This window comes from Dioscorea cayenensis, unplaced genomic scaffold, assembly GCF_009730915.1.
Source record: "Dioscorea cayenensis subsp. rotundata cultivar TDr96_F1 unplaced genomic scaffold, TDr96_F1_v2_PseudoChromosome.rev07_lg8_w22 25.fasta BLBR01000402.1, whole genome shotgun sequence".
Lineage (NCBI taxonomy): Eukaryota > Viridiplantae > Streptophyta > Magnoliopsida > Dioscoreales > Dioscoreaceae > Dioscorea > Dioscorea cayenensis.
In genome coordinates this window covers 1,458-17,509 of record NW_024086793.1, presented here as the reverse complement: position 1 = coordinate 17,509, position 16,052 = coordinate 1,458, and the positions used below count along the sequence as shown (strand labels likewise).

Sequence of the window (16,052 nt, the reverse complement as noted above, 5' to 3'; positions counted from 1 at the left end):
ATAATAATAATAATAATAATAATAATAATAGAGACTCAATACAAGACACTAAAGTGACAAAGCAGAGACAGAGAGAGGGAGAGAGTTCTCCACTTGGAACATCAGCAACCCATAAAGAAACAAAGACCCACACACCCGACAATATGACAAACAAAACAACAAATAAGGCACAGATCAACTTGAGATACTGATACTACTGGTTTCAGATGCGGAGATCCCACAGGGCTTTTGCAACACGCTAGTCGGTGATGCTGTGGAAGTTGACGAACGGAGAAGTGCCTCTGCAAGCGGGCCCCCACTTGCCGTTTCTCCATTATTTTCATTCTCATTACCATGTCCCCACTCAGACCAATTTCTATTAATATTAGCATTAGCATTAACATTAACATTAAGATTAGCTGGAGATTGCTGGGCATTATGATGCGCTCCACCACCACCATCTCCGTTGTCTTTGCTTGAGCCTGTTGATAGTTTCAAAGACACATCCCCAGGAATGGAGATGGAGAGAAGGGTCTGTTGGCTACCACCACCACCACCACCACCACTAGCACTGGAGATGCTCTCCTGCTGTCCTTGTGATCTTGGTCTCTCATTGAAGAACTTCCTCAAAACATGGCCCTCGTTCTGGTCTGGATAGTTAGTGCAGTAGCTCTGCCTACCATCATCTTCTGTTCCTCTGCTGCTCAAAGAAAACCAACATAACTATATACATACACATATCCCCGCAGCATTTTGCAAGATGAAAAGATGGCATAATATTGACATGAATGGAGTAGGGCACCTGGTTTGGTGGTGATGGTGATGATGATGCGGAACAAAATGGTTGTTGTTGTTGTTGTTGTTGTCGTCGCCGTCGTCGTCTTTGGTAGTAGTAGTTGGTGTGGGTGCGAGGACTTCCACATGCTTTCTTGAACGGTTTCGGCCGCGGTGAACGTGGCGCTCACAGTACTTATGGCTCGGTACCACTTCCCTTGAGCACCTCCACTTCTTGCCGTCAGTTCTTCGACATCTTCCTGGTTCAGGGTCTATCACACACCTCCCCCAATACCCGCTCTGTAGCACTAAACAAGACAAACAAATACATATATGTTTGAAAAGACTAGATGCAAGATTGAAAAAAAGAAGAAGAATAGAGGAGTAGCAGAACAGAGACTGACTAGCAGGTGTAGGGAAGTGCTGGTATTGAAGTTGGTGGTGGTGATAGTAAGGGTGTGCAGAGAGAAGGCTTTTTCTGATGGGGAGAATGAGGTCCAAAGGCACTGGAGCCCCGGCCAGCATGTATTTGTAGATCAAGGCCTGTAACTCCAGCTCCTGCCATTGTGCCAAACTGAATAAACCTACCATCCCTCCTCCTGCCCCCCCTGAGGAAAATCATTGCTTGCTGTTATTATGGCTGAAACAGAACTATGTCTATTGTATATACAAGAAAAAAGTAAAGAAAAAGAAAGAAAGGAATGGAAACTCACAGGAGAATCTACTAGTATGGGATGAATCAGGTGGAAATGGGGTCAGGGTGGGGGTGCTTGTTGTTCTGGTGTGGTTTATAGGAGTGGCTGCAAATAATGGAAGAGCAGAGGCATGGATCTCTTGTTCATCTGTCATCAGTTGAAGCTTTGAGACTTTTGCCTGGTTCTGGTGCTGATCTGGCTCCTGTTGGCTTCCCCATTGCTGGGAGGAGGAGTCCATGTCCATGTTCATGGGGACAACTGAGTTGAATATTTGAAAAAATGGATTAAAAGAGAAAATGAATGGCAATGGCTCTGGTTCAGATTCTGGCTCTGGCTCTGGCTCTGGCTCTGGTTCTGGTGTGGTTTACACTGTGAGCAGTTCCTTTATATGACAATCACCATCAGAGATATACAAAATATTAATCTGGTTCTTGTTCAGATCAAACTTGTATGGATAGATAGGATAGCTGGCAAGTGACAAGTGATGCTTAATATAGCCTGATAGGTTTTACTTTTAAAGAACCGAGGGGGTTTGGTTGAGCAAGTATGGGGAAGTGAAGGATCTGTCTCTTCAGAAGGTGCCCTCTGATTTGATCTATTTGCTCTTTCTTGGATAACAAAAAGCTCTCAAGGATAACACATGAAGTGGGTTGATACCTGAGCAACAATATAATATAATAATGTATAGTAGAGAAAGAAAGAAAGATGTTTTTGACTCTATAGCAGGCAAGTGGGACAGTAGAAGAGCAAAAAGGCTGTGGGGGTGGTTCATTGCTGTGATGTCCCTATATATATATAATGAGTCTATATAGCCCTCCTTTTGAGAAAAATCCATATCTATGGCTAAAGTTTCTTGAAGAAGCCTAAGCTTAGTAGCAGCGAAAGCATGAATAAGAGAATGTCAGTGTGCTGGTATTATCAAAGGTTGTCTAAACTCTTCCCTGGTTGTTCTTCAGTGATACAGTGAACCATGTATAAAGATATATATATATATATATATATAAACTTTTGATCTTCCAATATCACTCTTTTGTCCACAACCAACCTCAGTTTTTTTAATGGCATGTCTAAAGTGAGTAAAAGAAACAAAAAAACAAGAAAAAAAGAAGAAACAAAAGGTTGGCTTGGATTGCTGCTGCAGTAGTTCTGTATTCATGATATCTGGAAACTCACACACATTGTTTGAGCTTCTACCTTTTTCTTGTATTTTATTATTTAAAAAAAAAAGAAAAAAAGTCATCGTGGAGGGTATCTTGATGCAAGGAAAAGCATTGAAAACGTGGAATCTAAGAAGAGAGATGGGTACATATGGTACGGGCGGGAGGAGGGGCAAACTCAGCATTCAATTATGGCCAAGCCCCCTTCCTTTCTGTCCCATCATCTCACTCTCTCTCTCTCTCTCTCTCTCTCTCTCTCTTTCTCTCTGTTTCTTCAATTTATGCTTTTATTATTTTAAGCATAATGCACAATCACATGAAGCGCTTTAATGAGAAACTTCATTCTTTCATCATTTGTTTGCTTAGTAATTAGCTGCCTAGCTAGCTCTACTGCTGAACAATGATATATACGTACAAATATACTACCTTGTCTTTTTTCAGTCTATTATTGAATTTCATCCTTAAAATGAATGAGCAGTAAGAATGAAAGGTCCCACAGTCACATGGAACACAGAGGCTTGATGTGAGTGAGACATGATATCTGTGTTTCATATAATTAGAGGAGAAAAGAGAAGGATGGTGTGAGAAGAAGAAGAACCCAGAAAGAAGGGGCAAATCATAGTAAGGTAGTGGGTTGGGAAGCAGCTGGTTGTACGGACCCAAAGAAGATTCGCACCCATCCAAAGCCATCAGCTTTTTTCTTTTACATATATATATATATATATATATATGTCGTTTTGAGCTGCATTTGCTTTCTTGTAATCTCGGTTGTGATTCTTGTGAACTGTCTCCTCAGGAAAGCAACTATCAGCGAACTTTTTCTTCCTCCTTGACTTGACGTAACTTTCATAGATTATAATAATACATTACCTCACTCTTCACTAAAAAGAAACAAAACATGGTAGTAGTACCATGTTTTGTGTAACTGTTATGGCTTAGGATCTAAGTCACCATCTTGTTTTTTTGCAACTAGTCAACCAGCCTTGTGATCACTGCTTCTGTTATATATCCAGCATCACTCTGCTTCATTCATGCATGCAAGTTAATAAGTTATGAAGAAAAGAAAAACTCCATCAATTCTGCTACTCCCTCCTGTTCCATTACTTTGCTTTGCTCTCAAGTTGTCTAGCAGCTCTTCACCGTTGGTAACAAGCTTAGAACTTTCATTATATCATGCATGACTTAAGTTATTGCATCAACCTACGCAGTGTCTGTCTGGCTGGAGACAGTGTTCAAATACAGTGCTTGTTTTGTGGACTCAGGATAAGACAACTCAGTTACTCCGTTTCTACTTTCTCATGCTCTTTTTGCTATTTCTATTTCTCATATACATATTATATATATATGTATATTAATATACATATATATGGAAAGATTGTTGCATAAATGATAGTGAGCCTGGAGTTTGCATTTGTGGGTGCCCACATGGCTGCACGCGTACGAAGACTGAGGCATGCATTCATTCCGGGGTCTTACTGGAATCACAGGGGTTTCGAGGTTCGTGTGCCTTGTGGTCCTTTTTTTCAAAAAAAAAATAAAATATATATATATATATATATTATTTATTTTTATTTGGAAAACGGTGGAAAATAAAAGTTATTGATTATAATATATTATCTAGTAGAACATAGAATGATTACACTTTTGTCTTTCAAATTATTAAACTGGTAATATAAAACTGAGATTCCAATGGAAAGAGGCAAGAAGAGGGGGTGGTGCCAGTTGGCATGGAGTAATAAAGAAATATCACGTGAGCGGAAAAGAGTTGTGTCAGGAGGGTCTGGTTCAATAGTAACTAGTACTACTCCCATGGGAGACACAACACAACACCACTCAACTGCTCTCTCATTGCTGTCCCATCACCTTCTAATTCTTCTTTTCTTCTCTTCTTTGTTTTTTTATACCGTATGAATTCATGAATCGAGAGAGAGAGAGAGATTGGTATGACTAGTAGTAACAGGGAAACAACAAAACATGTATGTGGGATTATTGATGGAATCTCCAGTAAAATACTTGACACTGATACGGCTCTTTATATATATGTATGTGTGTGTGTGTGTTCTATTTATGGGAAAAATGATTGGAATAAACTTTTGGAAGCAAGTGTCGCTCCTTGTATTCATATGTGTGAATAATAATGCATCAGAACCAATCAACTCTTCTGTTCCAGGTATAATGCCAAACTGGAATAGAACAGCAATCTTCAATTTGGAATCAGCTCTTTATATTCACTGAGCAATCTTGGAACATCACCAAGTCGCAGCTGAAAAATTAATAATAATAATCATCGGAATTTGTCATATCCACAGCAACTTCTTTTAAATATTGGCAGATACAATATTTTTGCACAAATGAGGGAGAGAAAAAGGCATACCTGGGATGCACTTTTTCAAATGGAAAAATTGATGCTGAATTCCTTCACCTAAAGGAGTGCATGTGGAGAGTGCTGATTCAGGGGCAAAATTTCCACTGTCACAGATGCAGTTCCGAATATTAGCACAGATTGCGAGCAGCAGCCATGGAAACCATTTAATTGATACAGAGAAGCAACATTAACTTACATATAATGATTGGCAATTAGACGCTGATAATCTCTAAGCAATGGGCCAAGCTCTCTCAGCTGTATTGAGCTTGCTGAAGAATTTTTCCAGTGGTGACGAAGTGACTGTAATTCAAACAACCATAACCGATATGAATCCAATGGTGCAAATTATAATCAGATACCAACGAGATACGTGCTAAAATATCACCTCAATGGCAGCACCTGGATCACTAATTGGGAGCCTTGAGGAAAGCTCAAGGAGTTCTTTATCATCGACTTCATCAACAATATTCATATGGGGAATAGAAGAAGAAATTGGAACTCCTATTCTTTTCTGCAGCTCCACTATAGGTGATTCTTCCATTTCACTCTCCTACAAAACAAGAACATATATAACTGGGTGTTTCTGTCATCAATTCCTGCCGCAAAGTCTCTGTGCTGTGTAAGCATGCACTCTCTCAGAATGGAAAAGGCGAGCAGAATGCTTGCTTTAGAGTTTTCTCATTTGTTGTATTACCTTATGAATAGATTGAGATAAATCACTTCTTGTCACTGTCTGTTTAATATCAGGCACGGGAGTTATACTTGATGGCAATCTCTTAGCAATTGGATCATCTGCGCATGTGGAGAATGGATCAGGGAGTCTAGGCAAGAATAATGTTTTCTACTGAATAATGAAACAAGGTAAATTAACAAATGAAGAAGGTTACTTAAGAAGATAAATATGAATATAAAACAAGAAAGACATTAACCTGAATAAATTAGGGCAAACAATATCGGCAGAAAATCATAAAAGATGTAGATTTAAGCTGAATATGTGATAATGAAAAAGCAGTCATATTTGGGTAGTAGAATAACAGATGATTAATAGATCTTTGGACTAAGATAACATTTAATGATTGTGCTGTTATACCATTGCATCCTAAGAACAGTATATCAGCATATGATGAATTATTAACCAAAATGATGAAGGGAGCAGGAAATCAGTAACATCTATGATCTCAATTTATGAGGTTTGTTTTACAGCTAGAGTTTGAAAACCATAGATGGACACCATGTGATTCTGCCAAATAAGAAATCAAGTATCACATAACAAAGACACTCTCTAATAGGATATGATCAATGTGATCCAAGAGTAACAATACCTTCAGGAACCAACCACCACAAATCACCAAATGTGGTCTTGCCATCAAATCCACCAAATAAAAGATAGCGTGCACCAATGCAGGTCATGGAGTGGTATGCCCGAACAGGCAGAGGTTCATTTGTTGTAAGCAAGCGTTTCCACTGAACAGAGACTGAAATGAGCCAAATTAGTTGACTACAATAGGCAACAGTCAAGAAAGATCGACACTAAGAATAGCAAATCAAATCAAGGTCACAGCAAAGGTGGCCTCAGTTAACATTTGGAGCTAGAAAACTGGCTGACATAACTGCAGATTAAACTGAACAACAATGTTCTTCCAAAAACTTACCTCTATCCAAAAATTACACAGTCATTGTGGTAGATGTCATATCGACTCAGCCAACCTCCAGTCCCATGTCCTCCGAATAATAAAAGCTGAAAACACACATTGAGCAATCATTCACTAATAACCAAAAAAATGAAAAAACAGTGTCATTGACACACAGAAATAACTTGATAAAGAAAAATAAAATTATAAGCCAGAGCAAATATGTGAGGAAACATTACATAGTGCCCTCCAGAAGTTACTGTATGACCACAGCGTGGTGAAGGAGGTTGCCCAGGAAGCTTCAATTGAGTCCAACCAGGTGTCTCATTATCTTGTTCATGACAAACATTAACATTCAACCCAATCAGACAAGTAGTGGAAACACCCGTTTAATTCATATTCTGGCTAATCTACCGCTCAATACATAGTCAACATAATGAATTGAACACACTGGGAGCTCACTAAGGGTTCAGCAAATCAAAGGCTTCACATGTCTAGAAGGAATACCTTCTTCTATGAGACCCTTCAAAGCCCATAAGTCGCCCATTATAAGTCCACCACCTCCTATTAAAGGGTAAAAGATCAGAGTCAGCACTTAAGCATGGGATTCCATTATCTTCCAGAACAGTTTCACATGTGCATTTTGTATAAAATGCAGTGAACAAGATGAAGTCCCCAAGTCTTAAAATACAAAAAAACAACAAAAAAAGATTAATGGATAAATTATAGCTATATACCCATGTTTACAAGAACTAAGAAAGCAATCTTGAAAGATTTGTTATACCTCTAACGAAAAATTGATGAGAGAAAAATTGAAAGAGATTAATAACTTGTGGGTGAAAGACAAATGAATCAATTAAAATTTTTCCATTTCTCCTTTACTTCTATGAAACAATATGATTTAATATCAGAGACTGTTATTATCCCTGCTGAAATAAAATCTTTTTAGTCAAAGCTTCAGCTGAGAAAAAAAGTGAAAAAGTGCAAACCAAAATGAACCACAAGGCAAGAGAAAAACACATTAAATTTGCAATAAACCAACCTGATTGATAATTTACCTCTGCCACCATAGACAAGCAATCGCTTTTCAACCATAGTGACTGAATGCCCACATCTAGGTGGAGGTGCTGATCCAGAAACCGATAACTCAGTCCACTCAAGTGATACTGTTGAAGAGAGAGACATCAAATAAATTAGTCTAACCCATGTAATCATGAGAAATTCCATGAATGCAGCATTTTTCTCAGCAGCAGGCAAGAACTTATAACATGAAACAAGAGAAAGAGACAAGCAGCACGCAGGAAAGGTTACTTGTGTCTAAGATGTAGACATCAGACAGCCACTTTTTGCCATCCCAGCCGCCATACCTGTGTGTGAGTGCTAAGTAACTTAAGATTCAAGTAGTTAATTTCATGCTGGTAACTAACAAGCAAGCAGCTAGCTTACATAACAATTTTGCGATTTCCAATAGCTGAAGCAGCAGCAAACTCCCTAGGTGATGGCAAGTCACCAAAACTAGTAAGCTCTGACCATTGCCAAATATCTATCAAGAGACGAACAAACAGAACAGCAACAGCAGCTCATCATCATGTCATTCGGAGTACAAATCACTAACTTGTAATTAACCCAACCGACCTATCCTACATGCTCAATTGCACACACACACACATACACACACACACACACACCAAGAAAAAAAGATGCATGTACCAGTATCAAGCATCCAGAAATCACCCAACCTGAAAAAGCATGTATTTTTTCATGTCAAAGTTCAGCTCGCAAGAGTAATTTGTTGAATTCCAATTCGCAAAGTAAAGGTAACAAATACAAGAGTGGGGCATTGGACAGACCTCTTGCCACCAGAACGACCACCAAAGACGAACAAGTTACAGTCAATGGAGACAGAAACATGAAAGGCACGCGGTGGTGGTCCGTGTTGTTCATCCGACCCGCTCCCAGTGCATTGGGGAGTGAACCAAAGTTTATTCTCTGCGATCACAAACACCAAATTGAACCTCATTAAATCATCACAAATAAATTTATGAATGAATGAATGAAGGAGAAGGAAAGGGGACCAATGTCGTAGACGGCGATGTCGTCAAGGAATCTCTTGTCAGCGAAGCCTCCAAAGACGACCACCTTGGATTTGCCCACCATCACCGCTGTGTGCCCACTGCCGCCTCCACAAACATGAACATCAGTGATGGTTGAGCTTCTTTGTGGATTTGAGATGGAAAATCAAAAAAAAAATATAGAATAACATAAATGCAGATAGATTGAGAGAAAGAAGAATTGCCTTCGAGGGATTGGGAGATTTCCTCCAAAATCGGAGCCATCGGCCCTGATCCAATGCATCTCGCTTCTCTCCTCTCCTCTCCTCTCCTCTCGCCGGCGAGCAGCAGGCGGTGTTCGGTGCTCCAAGGACAAGACTCGATCGAGACGACAATGCTTCTTTTCTGGATCTCTATTTATGTCTGGCCCAGTATAAGCGATTAGGCCCGGCCCAATTGAATCAGGTCCTCTGTGTCATTTATGACATAAACAAATTTCTTCAAGGATTTATTGGATTAATTTATTAATTAAATATTTGCAAAGATTATTAATTAATTAACATATTTTTAGTAATAATAACTCTTCACTAAATTCCTAGGTTATTCTTTTTATTGAACTATTCATCATTGATAAGTATGATGGGGTAAAAAGGATGAGCATCTCTTTTGTTTGGTGAGAGTAGGATCAGAAAAAGTTGTTGAAGAAAAAGGAGTAGGCATGTGATGGTAGTACGTTGATGATAACCATGCAGACACAAATATTTGGTTAACAGCGAAGACAGCTTGCCAGGGGGATGAACTTGTTATATACAATAGTCTGGTGGGCTCCTTCCATTGCCATTGCCATTGCCATTTGCTTTCTGTGCCCCATTAATTTATCTTTTTCAATAATAACAGATTCTTGCTGTCCGCAATTCAAAATCACAGGAACTGTTCAACAACATTACTTGATCTACCATCTTAAAAGCACATACACATGTATATATGCAACCTAGCTAAAGCACATGAGAGCACTGCACTTAAACACAGAAGGTGAAGAACCATGGGAGAAGTGAAGCATCTAGTTTTGGTGAAGTTCAAGGAAGGTATAGTGGTTGAGGAGTTGCTTGAGGGGATGAAGAAGCTTGCCACTGAGATAGATGCTGTCAAGGGGTTTGAATGGTGAGCAAGTAATCACATTCTCATTTCATTTTATCAGAATCAATGTATATATATAGAGCAAAATATTATGCATGAATCTGCCATGATTTTATTGAACAGGGGAGAAGATGTGGGGAGTGAGCAGATGATGAGCCAGGGGTTCACCCATGCCTTCATACTGACCTTCAACTGTGCTGAAGATTTTGCAGCTTACTCCAACCATCCAAGCCATGTTGCATTTGCCGGCCCTTTTGCTGCAGCAATTGATAAGATCTTACTGTTTCAGTTTCCACCTGTTGTCATCAAGCCTTCCGCTTAACAGCAAACTGGATTTGCTAGACAAGATCATTGATGATATTCATATTCAGGAAGCTCAATTTGTTGGTGCCAATGCAGTGAGATGTGTGCGTGTCTAGTCAGTCATATGTGACTGACTCTATTTGCATTGTGTTTGTTTCCATTTATAAGATCAAAAGTCTTTCAAATAATTAATAGGTGTTTTTACAATGATCCAGGGTGTTTTGAGATCACATCAGGCTTTTAAACCAACATTCATCAACATGGATTTGGATTTTGGTAACTTTGATATCTATGATCGATCTGGTTCAGGGTTATAGATGGGATTTGGATAAACTTGAGGTGGGTGTTTCGCCCCATGTTAATTCTCCCATTATTGATTAGGGGATCATTGATTCAGTGAACAACAATCACATGGTCTGGTCTCCAGCATCATATAAATAATAGACTTGCATCGATCTGCTATCTATACTTTTTTGAATCTTTGTTAATGAAAAGCAGTCATATTTGGGTTGTAGGATAACAGATGATTAATTAATAGCTCTTCGGACTAAGATAAAGTTTAATGATTGTGCTGTTATACCATTGTATCATAAGAATAGTATATCAGAATATGATGAATTATTAACCAATTAGGTGAAGGGAGCAGAAAATCAGTAAGATCTATGATCTCAAGTTGTGAGGGTTGTTTTGCAGCTAAATTTTGGAAACCTGTCATGCCCCGAACTCGGCCTATCGAGTTTGTAAGCAGATCGAGTTTGGCATGCTTACAAACGGCCACATATTCACAAGACGTGGACCCTGAGGCATGCAATGCTTCAGAGCAGATTTCACAACAGAAAATATAAATTTCAAAATTACAATTTCAAATACAAACTAAATATAATAGGGTTTGAAAACAATGAGGTTTTCTAAAACAAAACTCAAATACTAATACAAATATAATAACAACCCATTCAAACAAGTAACACAAACTTTCACTAACCCATTAAGTTGTCTGCTGAACTATTTACTCCTGCTATAAAAAAAAAATTAGAACAAACTTATGAGCTTGACATCCCAATAATAATATAACACTGTACAATATTTATCCAAAATCTAATTCAGAAAACAGAAGCAATTCAACATAATACAAAATTATCATGTAGTAAAAATAAAATACATAACTGATCAAATTATTAAAATATACATCCCCCAATTACTATGGCCAAAACAAAATATCAGAGGCCATTTATTTGAAGTTGGTGACCCGACTCAGATTTTCAGAGCTCATTTGTTTATCTTCGGTGACCTGAACCAAATTATCAAAAATCGTTATTATTTCACAACGACACTGTATGAAACTATAATTCTTTATCAGAGTTTCATGTTGACATGATCAGCGTTTAACCCCAATGACAAAGTTAGTATATAGTTAATTGGAGACTAAATGTATTTATGTCAAAGTAATTTTATTGTCCAAAAACCAAACAAAAATATTAAAAATTTTAGACCAAAGAATTTGTAGAACAATTAATCAAGCAAAAAAATACTAACACTCACGTACATGCTCCCATTTCTGTATAAAAATAATCCAATTACTTTTTGATATAATTATTAGACTTGATAATTCAATAATTAATAATTGTAACAATTAATTGAATAAATACATAATTCAATAAAAAGAGTACTAAAAAGGTTTAATAAACAATTTAAAGGAATAAATAATCAATAAAAAAATTTATTGAAATAGTTAAATAAATAAAACATTCAAATAAATAATTAATCAACAAACATATTCAGAAATGTTGAAAAATTCAAAATTTATTTGTGAATGCATATATATATATATATACATATCAAAATTTTTATGCAGCTTAGTTACTTACACTGTCTAATGCTCAGAAAACTTCGAATCCTATATTGGAACAAGTTTCCTCAAAATACCCTATATTTGAGAGAAAAAATTCCAATGATATCACAAAAACCTCTTTAACACAAGCAAGAAAAATTGAAAGAAGTGCTAAGCTAACCTAACCCTCGACACGTGTGAGCTGTCCCACCCCCACTTACTCCGTTGAGGCTTGTGCATGCCCTCGCCTTTCTTAGCGGCTTAGCAGCTCATCTTGATAAAAAAAAAAAAACAAAGAAAATCGAAATATCATGCATAACATTGGATTCTTAAACACCTAACTAGAATGATCAATTCTCCCTGCTTGAACAATCAAACATTCTGTACATTAACAAATAAAACTCACTAGAATAGAAATACATATAAGAAGATCAACAAATGCATCATTTCACGTAAGACTCATACCTTTGAGAACTAAATCTAGCATAACTTTGCCTATACTTTACCAAACACAAAATTCATCTTCTTAGAAAAGTAGACACCTAAGGCTATGACAAATCCAAAATTCACATTGTTTAGAGTACTACCTAATCTATAGCATTCATTGGAATCTCCGGCTATTTCTACATAATTGTAATTCACATGTATCCATTTTAAACATACATTTCTCTCAATTTACATGTCCCAAAGTAGTGATTTTTTACTGACAATTAAGGAACAACTTTCCCATTTTGCACCTTACCCGATTCAATCTCCAAGACCATTGAAAATACCCATCAATCTTCAGGTTCTGCATAAGAATTCCATTCAAGATAGTTTTACTAATAGAATTATATCTCATAAACTACATATGTATAAAATCTTAAATTTTGCAGGTACTTGGCTAACGTCAAACTCAACAACTTTCTTATTTTATTATCCTTCAAATTTTGCATCTAAGACCCTTGAAATCGAAGAGAGATTACTGTTTTTCAATAACAAAACTCTGAAACTTACCATCCTTACAACTCCTCGAATAATAAGGTAATAATCTAGACAATAGACACTCTATTACATACTATATATAGGATTTCATGAACCCTTTAATCACTAGAAGGATGAAGAATATCAAATTTTGACACCAAGATACTCACTATGTATTTCTCGCCTATTGGTGCACAACATGAATTCTCTTGACCTCGCTGCCACCACAAAAGTGGTGCAGGGAAAGGGAAGCTCAGTCCTCATCTTCCTAGCAGATCGAAATTTTGTGATGCATATGGGGGTAGCGGTTGCTAACAAGTAAGGTAAGGCCAAATCAAAAAAATAAATTTGTGGTTGTTTGAGATTTGAATAATTAAAGCATCTAATTTCATTTGAATTTTAAAAGATAGATAAATATATAATTATATAACAAATGGTTAAGATTTATTAAAGGGGTGAGGTCAACAAAACCATCGATGGGCAACATGTGACTGTGCCAAAAGAAGAAATCATGTACCACTAAACAAAGGACAATCTCTAAGGTGCCATTTGGTTATATGTAATTAAAAATGAAGTGGATTTTCAATTACAATTAATTTTTTAAATTCCTGGATTTAAAAATACATTAAGTCACATCTATTGCTTGTTTGAATGTATTTGAAAATGCTGGATTTTAGGATTTTATATTCGTTTAGAAGGATTTGTAAATTGGGATAATGAAAACATGAGTTTGGTTGGATGTATTTATAAGATACAAACACCCATATGAGGTTACCCCGTCTTTGGGTGATCATTAATTTTAATTAATTATAAAATACTATTAAGTGTAGCAAAAAAAATAATTATGTATATATTAAAGTAATTTAATATGTAATTATGCTTCATTGCAATTTTATTGTTATTTTTAATACTTATATTAAATGTATGACATACTTAATGATTTTTTTAGAGCAAACTATTGGTAAAAATATAATCATAAGGGTTTATTACTTTAATCTCAAGTAAGATAAAATATTGTCATGCCTTTTTTTCATTTTTTCCTCACCACATATTTGTTATTTTTTCACTTATATAATTATTAATAATGTGTATTCATTAAATAATTTTTATATTAAATATGATAACATAAATATTAAAACAAAATTTGATTAACAAAAATATAAAGACAACAAATGGTTCTTACACACACATAACATTACGTTGAATTAAAAAGTTTGTAAAAGAATTCCATTGCCTTTCATTAGAACAACATAATTTCATAGCATACTTGAATCATTTCAAAGTTAAAAGACTTTCTATTCCATAGTGTAAACAATACAAATTTTGGCAGCTTCATTAACAACCAAATTCTAAATTAGTTTTGAGAGCAAGTGCACATATAAGAACTCCTGCAAAGGTAACCTGAAATTACAAACATTAGAGAGTACATAATTGATTCGAATGTACTAAACATTAGGTAGTCTCACATAATTTAAATCCATATGATTCCTGCAAAGCAATGGAATCCTCAGAATAGAAAATAATGATTCAAATCCACATGATTCAAATGTACTAAACACACGAGATATGTAATACCATGACAATGCAATATGCTTTTGGTATCTGATGTGTTCTCCGCAAGTGCACGGGTCACACACAAGTAGTAAAGTGATACCCCTTGAGGGGTAGGGTTGTCGAACCACAGGGACTGGACTTAAAGTACTAATTTATCTTCCAATGTTTAGTTAAACAAGAATTAGATTGAGGTTGAGGTACATTCTATGGTTCAAGTGTGTGCTCAAGAGCAATGTTGCATCTATGGTTTTAAATACACCAAGTTTTGCTAAGATAACTAGATTACGTAAGCAACTGTGCAAATCCAACACATCAAGTTATGCAAACAAATAATTAACACAAGAAACCAAAAGAACTCCCCATAAACATTAAAATCAAGTAGTCAAAACATACAAAACAACATAGTTCACATCCCAGGGCACCATAGATAGTTAGCCCCTCATGGATGGGTACAACGAGGAAAACAAAGATGAGGAACTAGAGAAAGAAGATATGGCTCCGTTCTCCTCAAGATAATCTTTCTCGCCGATCCCCGTCATGCTAACCCCATTTCTCTTGTGCCTCCAACTCATCCTCGGATCCCCTTAGAAGTTGTGGTGAAGCCCTCGATCTTCACTCTCTTCAAAGTTCTCCCGGTGGATATTAGAATCCCTGAACAAAGATAAGAGTAAACCTTAGAAATTGGAGTTAAAAAGGGTTGTGTTCGAGCTCGACATGGGCTAAGCACGATCATGCTTAGACAGTGTTTCCATGGTAGGGTTTTGAGTGAATCGACTATGTGCTCATCTGGAATTTCCAGTGGGAGGCGCGGTCATGCTTGGACTGTGCTTCACTTGAGCATGATCGTGCCAGGAGCATCCAGCGGGTGCTTCCCTGTTGAGCAAAAATTAACTCCTGCCAAAGATTTCCAGGGGCAGGGGGCACGAGCGTGCTTCAATCGTGTTTGCCCTAGTGACACTCCCCTGCAAGCTTTATCTCTCGGTCGTCATAAGGATGGAATATTTAGGGGGACAGAGCATAACTGTGCTCTGCCCGTGCTGAGCTTGAACACTTAGCAATTTCTCCAATCTTCGCTCATTTGGTATCTTGATTCACTCCTAATTGCTTCGAGCTCCTTAATTCCTACATCATTAACAAATATACCCAGAATAGCACTGAATGTATACAAAGATGTGCTAAAAGGCAAGTACAAGCATGAATTGAGGGTAAGAAAGCATGATATGAGTTGCACTCATCAGTATCTCCATCAATAGAAGCCCATTTTAAGCCCCATCATGTAGAGCATAGCTAGATATAAATTATGCATAATATGTCCTATTAATGATGCAAGAAGGAACAACTATTCTATGCATAATATGCACTTGCCTAAGTAATACCAACATCATTCACAGAGAAATAATCAGCAAAAACAAATTTTCATTCAACAAGATGAATTCCTTATCAAATCATATCCATAGTAAACCCTTGCAAGTTTACAAACAAGAAGTACCTTACCAAACTATATTCAGATTGATCATACAACATATTTGTCCTTCCATTCATCCCATCAAATTGTTAAAATATTAGAGTTCTTATTTGATGGTTATCTAGACACAAGTAACACAACTATGTATTT

The 16,052-nt window shown here is 36.8% G+C and overlaps 3 protein-coding genes across 4 annotated transcripts; 1 reads left to right on the top strand and 2 right to left on the bottom strand.

Annotated features, from left to right (window-relative positions):
• Window positions 1-2,406, bottom strand: LOC120254269 (growth-regulating factor 4-like). Of its 2 annotated transcripts, none has more exons than XM_039262397.1 (4): window positions 1,467-2,406; window positions 1,158-1,361; window positions 782-1,061; window positions 1-679 (listed from the first exon to the last, which is right to left on the bottom strand). In XM_039262397.1, exons 1-4 carry the CDS (start codon window positions 1,696-1,698, stop codon window positions 175-177), a joined length of 1,221 nt encoding a protein of 406 aa, XP_039118331.1. In that variant the 5' UTR covers window positions 1,699-2,406; the 3' UTR covers window positions 1-174. The 2 variants fall into 2 exon arrangements, with proteins under 2 accessions (XP_039118331.1, XP_039118332.1); XM_039262398.1 differs by having other exon boundaries at window positions 1-676; window positions 1,467-2,404.
• Window positions 2,407-4,566: 2,160 nt separating this feature from the next.
• LOC120254268 (protein GLUTELIN PRECURSOR ACCUMULATION 3-like) lies at window positions 4,567-9,112 on the bottom strand. Its single transcript, XM_039262396.1, is given in 18 exon segments — window positions 4,567-4,868; window positions 4,980-4,994; window positions 4,996-5,074; window positions 5,167-5,270; window positions 5,356-5,520; window positions 5,665-5,762; window positions 6,293-6,445; window positions 6,623-6,632; window positions 6,634-6,708; window positions 6,841-6,932; window positions 7,109-7,165; window positions 7,660-7,767; window positions 7,913-7,968; window positions 8,048-8,144; window positions 8,312-8,340; window positions 8,452-8,590; window positions 8,677-8,774; window positions 8,898-9,112. Coding segments are annotated over 18 exon segments (1,494 nt in total). The 5' UTR covers window positions 8,957-9,112; the 3' UTR covers window positions 4,567-4,808.
• Window positions 9,113-9,619: 507 nt separating this feature from the next.
• Window positions 9,620-10,302, top strand: LOC120254270 (stress-response A/B barrel domain-containing protein At5g22580-like). The gene is made up of 2 exons (XM_039262399.1): window positions 9,620-9,813; window positions 9,913-10,302. The coding sequence occupies exons 1-2, from the start codon at window positions 9,695-9,697 to the stop codon at window positions 10,109-10,111; spliced, it is 318 nt and encodes a 105-aa protein (XP_039118333.1). The 5' UTR covers window positions 9,620-9,694; the 3' UTR covers window positions 10,112-10,302.
• The last annotated feature ends 5,750 nt before the right edge of the window (window positions 10,303-16,052 follow it).

Bases quoted from the DNA above. Each gene is read 5' to 3' on its own strand.
- LOC120254269 (XM_039262397.1), bottom strand. From the start codon at position 1,698: ATGAACATGGACATGGACTCCTCCTCCCAGCAATGGGGAAGCCAACAG. The intron at 1,362-1,466 runs GTGAGTTTCCAT...GATTTTCCTCAG, and splicing joins CCATACTAGTAGATTCTCCT to GGGGGGCAGGAGGAGGGATG. The intron at 680-781 runs GTGCCCTACTCC...TTCTTTGAGCAG, and splicing joins CACCATCACCACCAAACCAG to CAGAGGAACAGAAGATGATG.
- LOC120254270 (XM_039262399.1), top strand. From the start codon at position 9,695: ATGGGAGAAGTGAAGCATCTAGTTTTGGTGAAGTTCAAGGAAGGTATA. The intron at 9,814-9,912 runs GTGAGCAAGTAA...TTTATTGAACAG, and splicing joins GCTGTCAAGGGGTTTGAATG to GGGAGAAGATGTGGGGAGTG.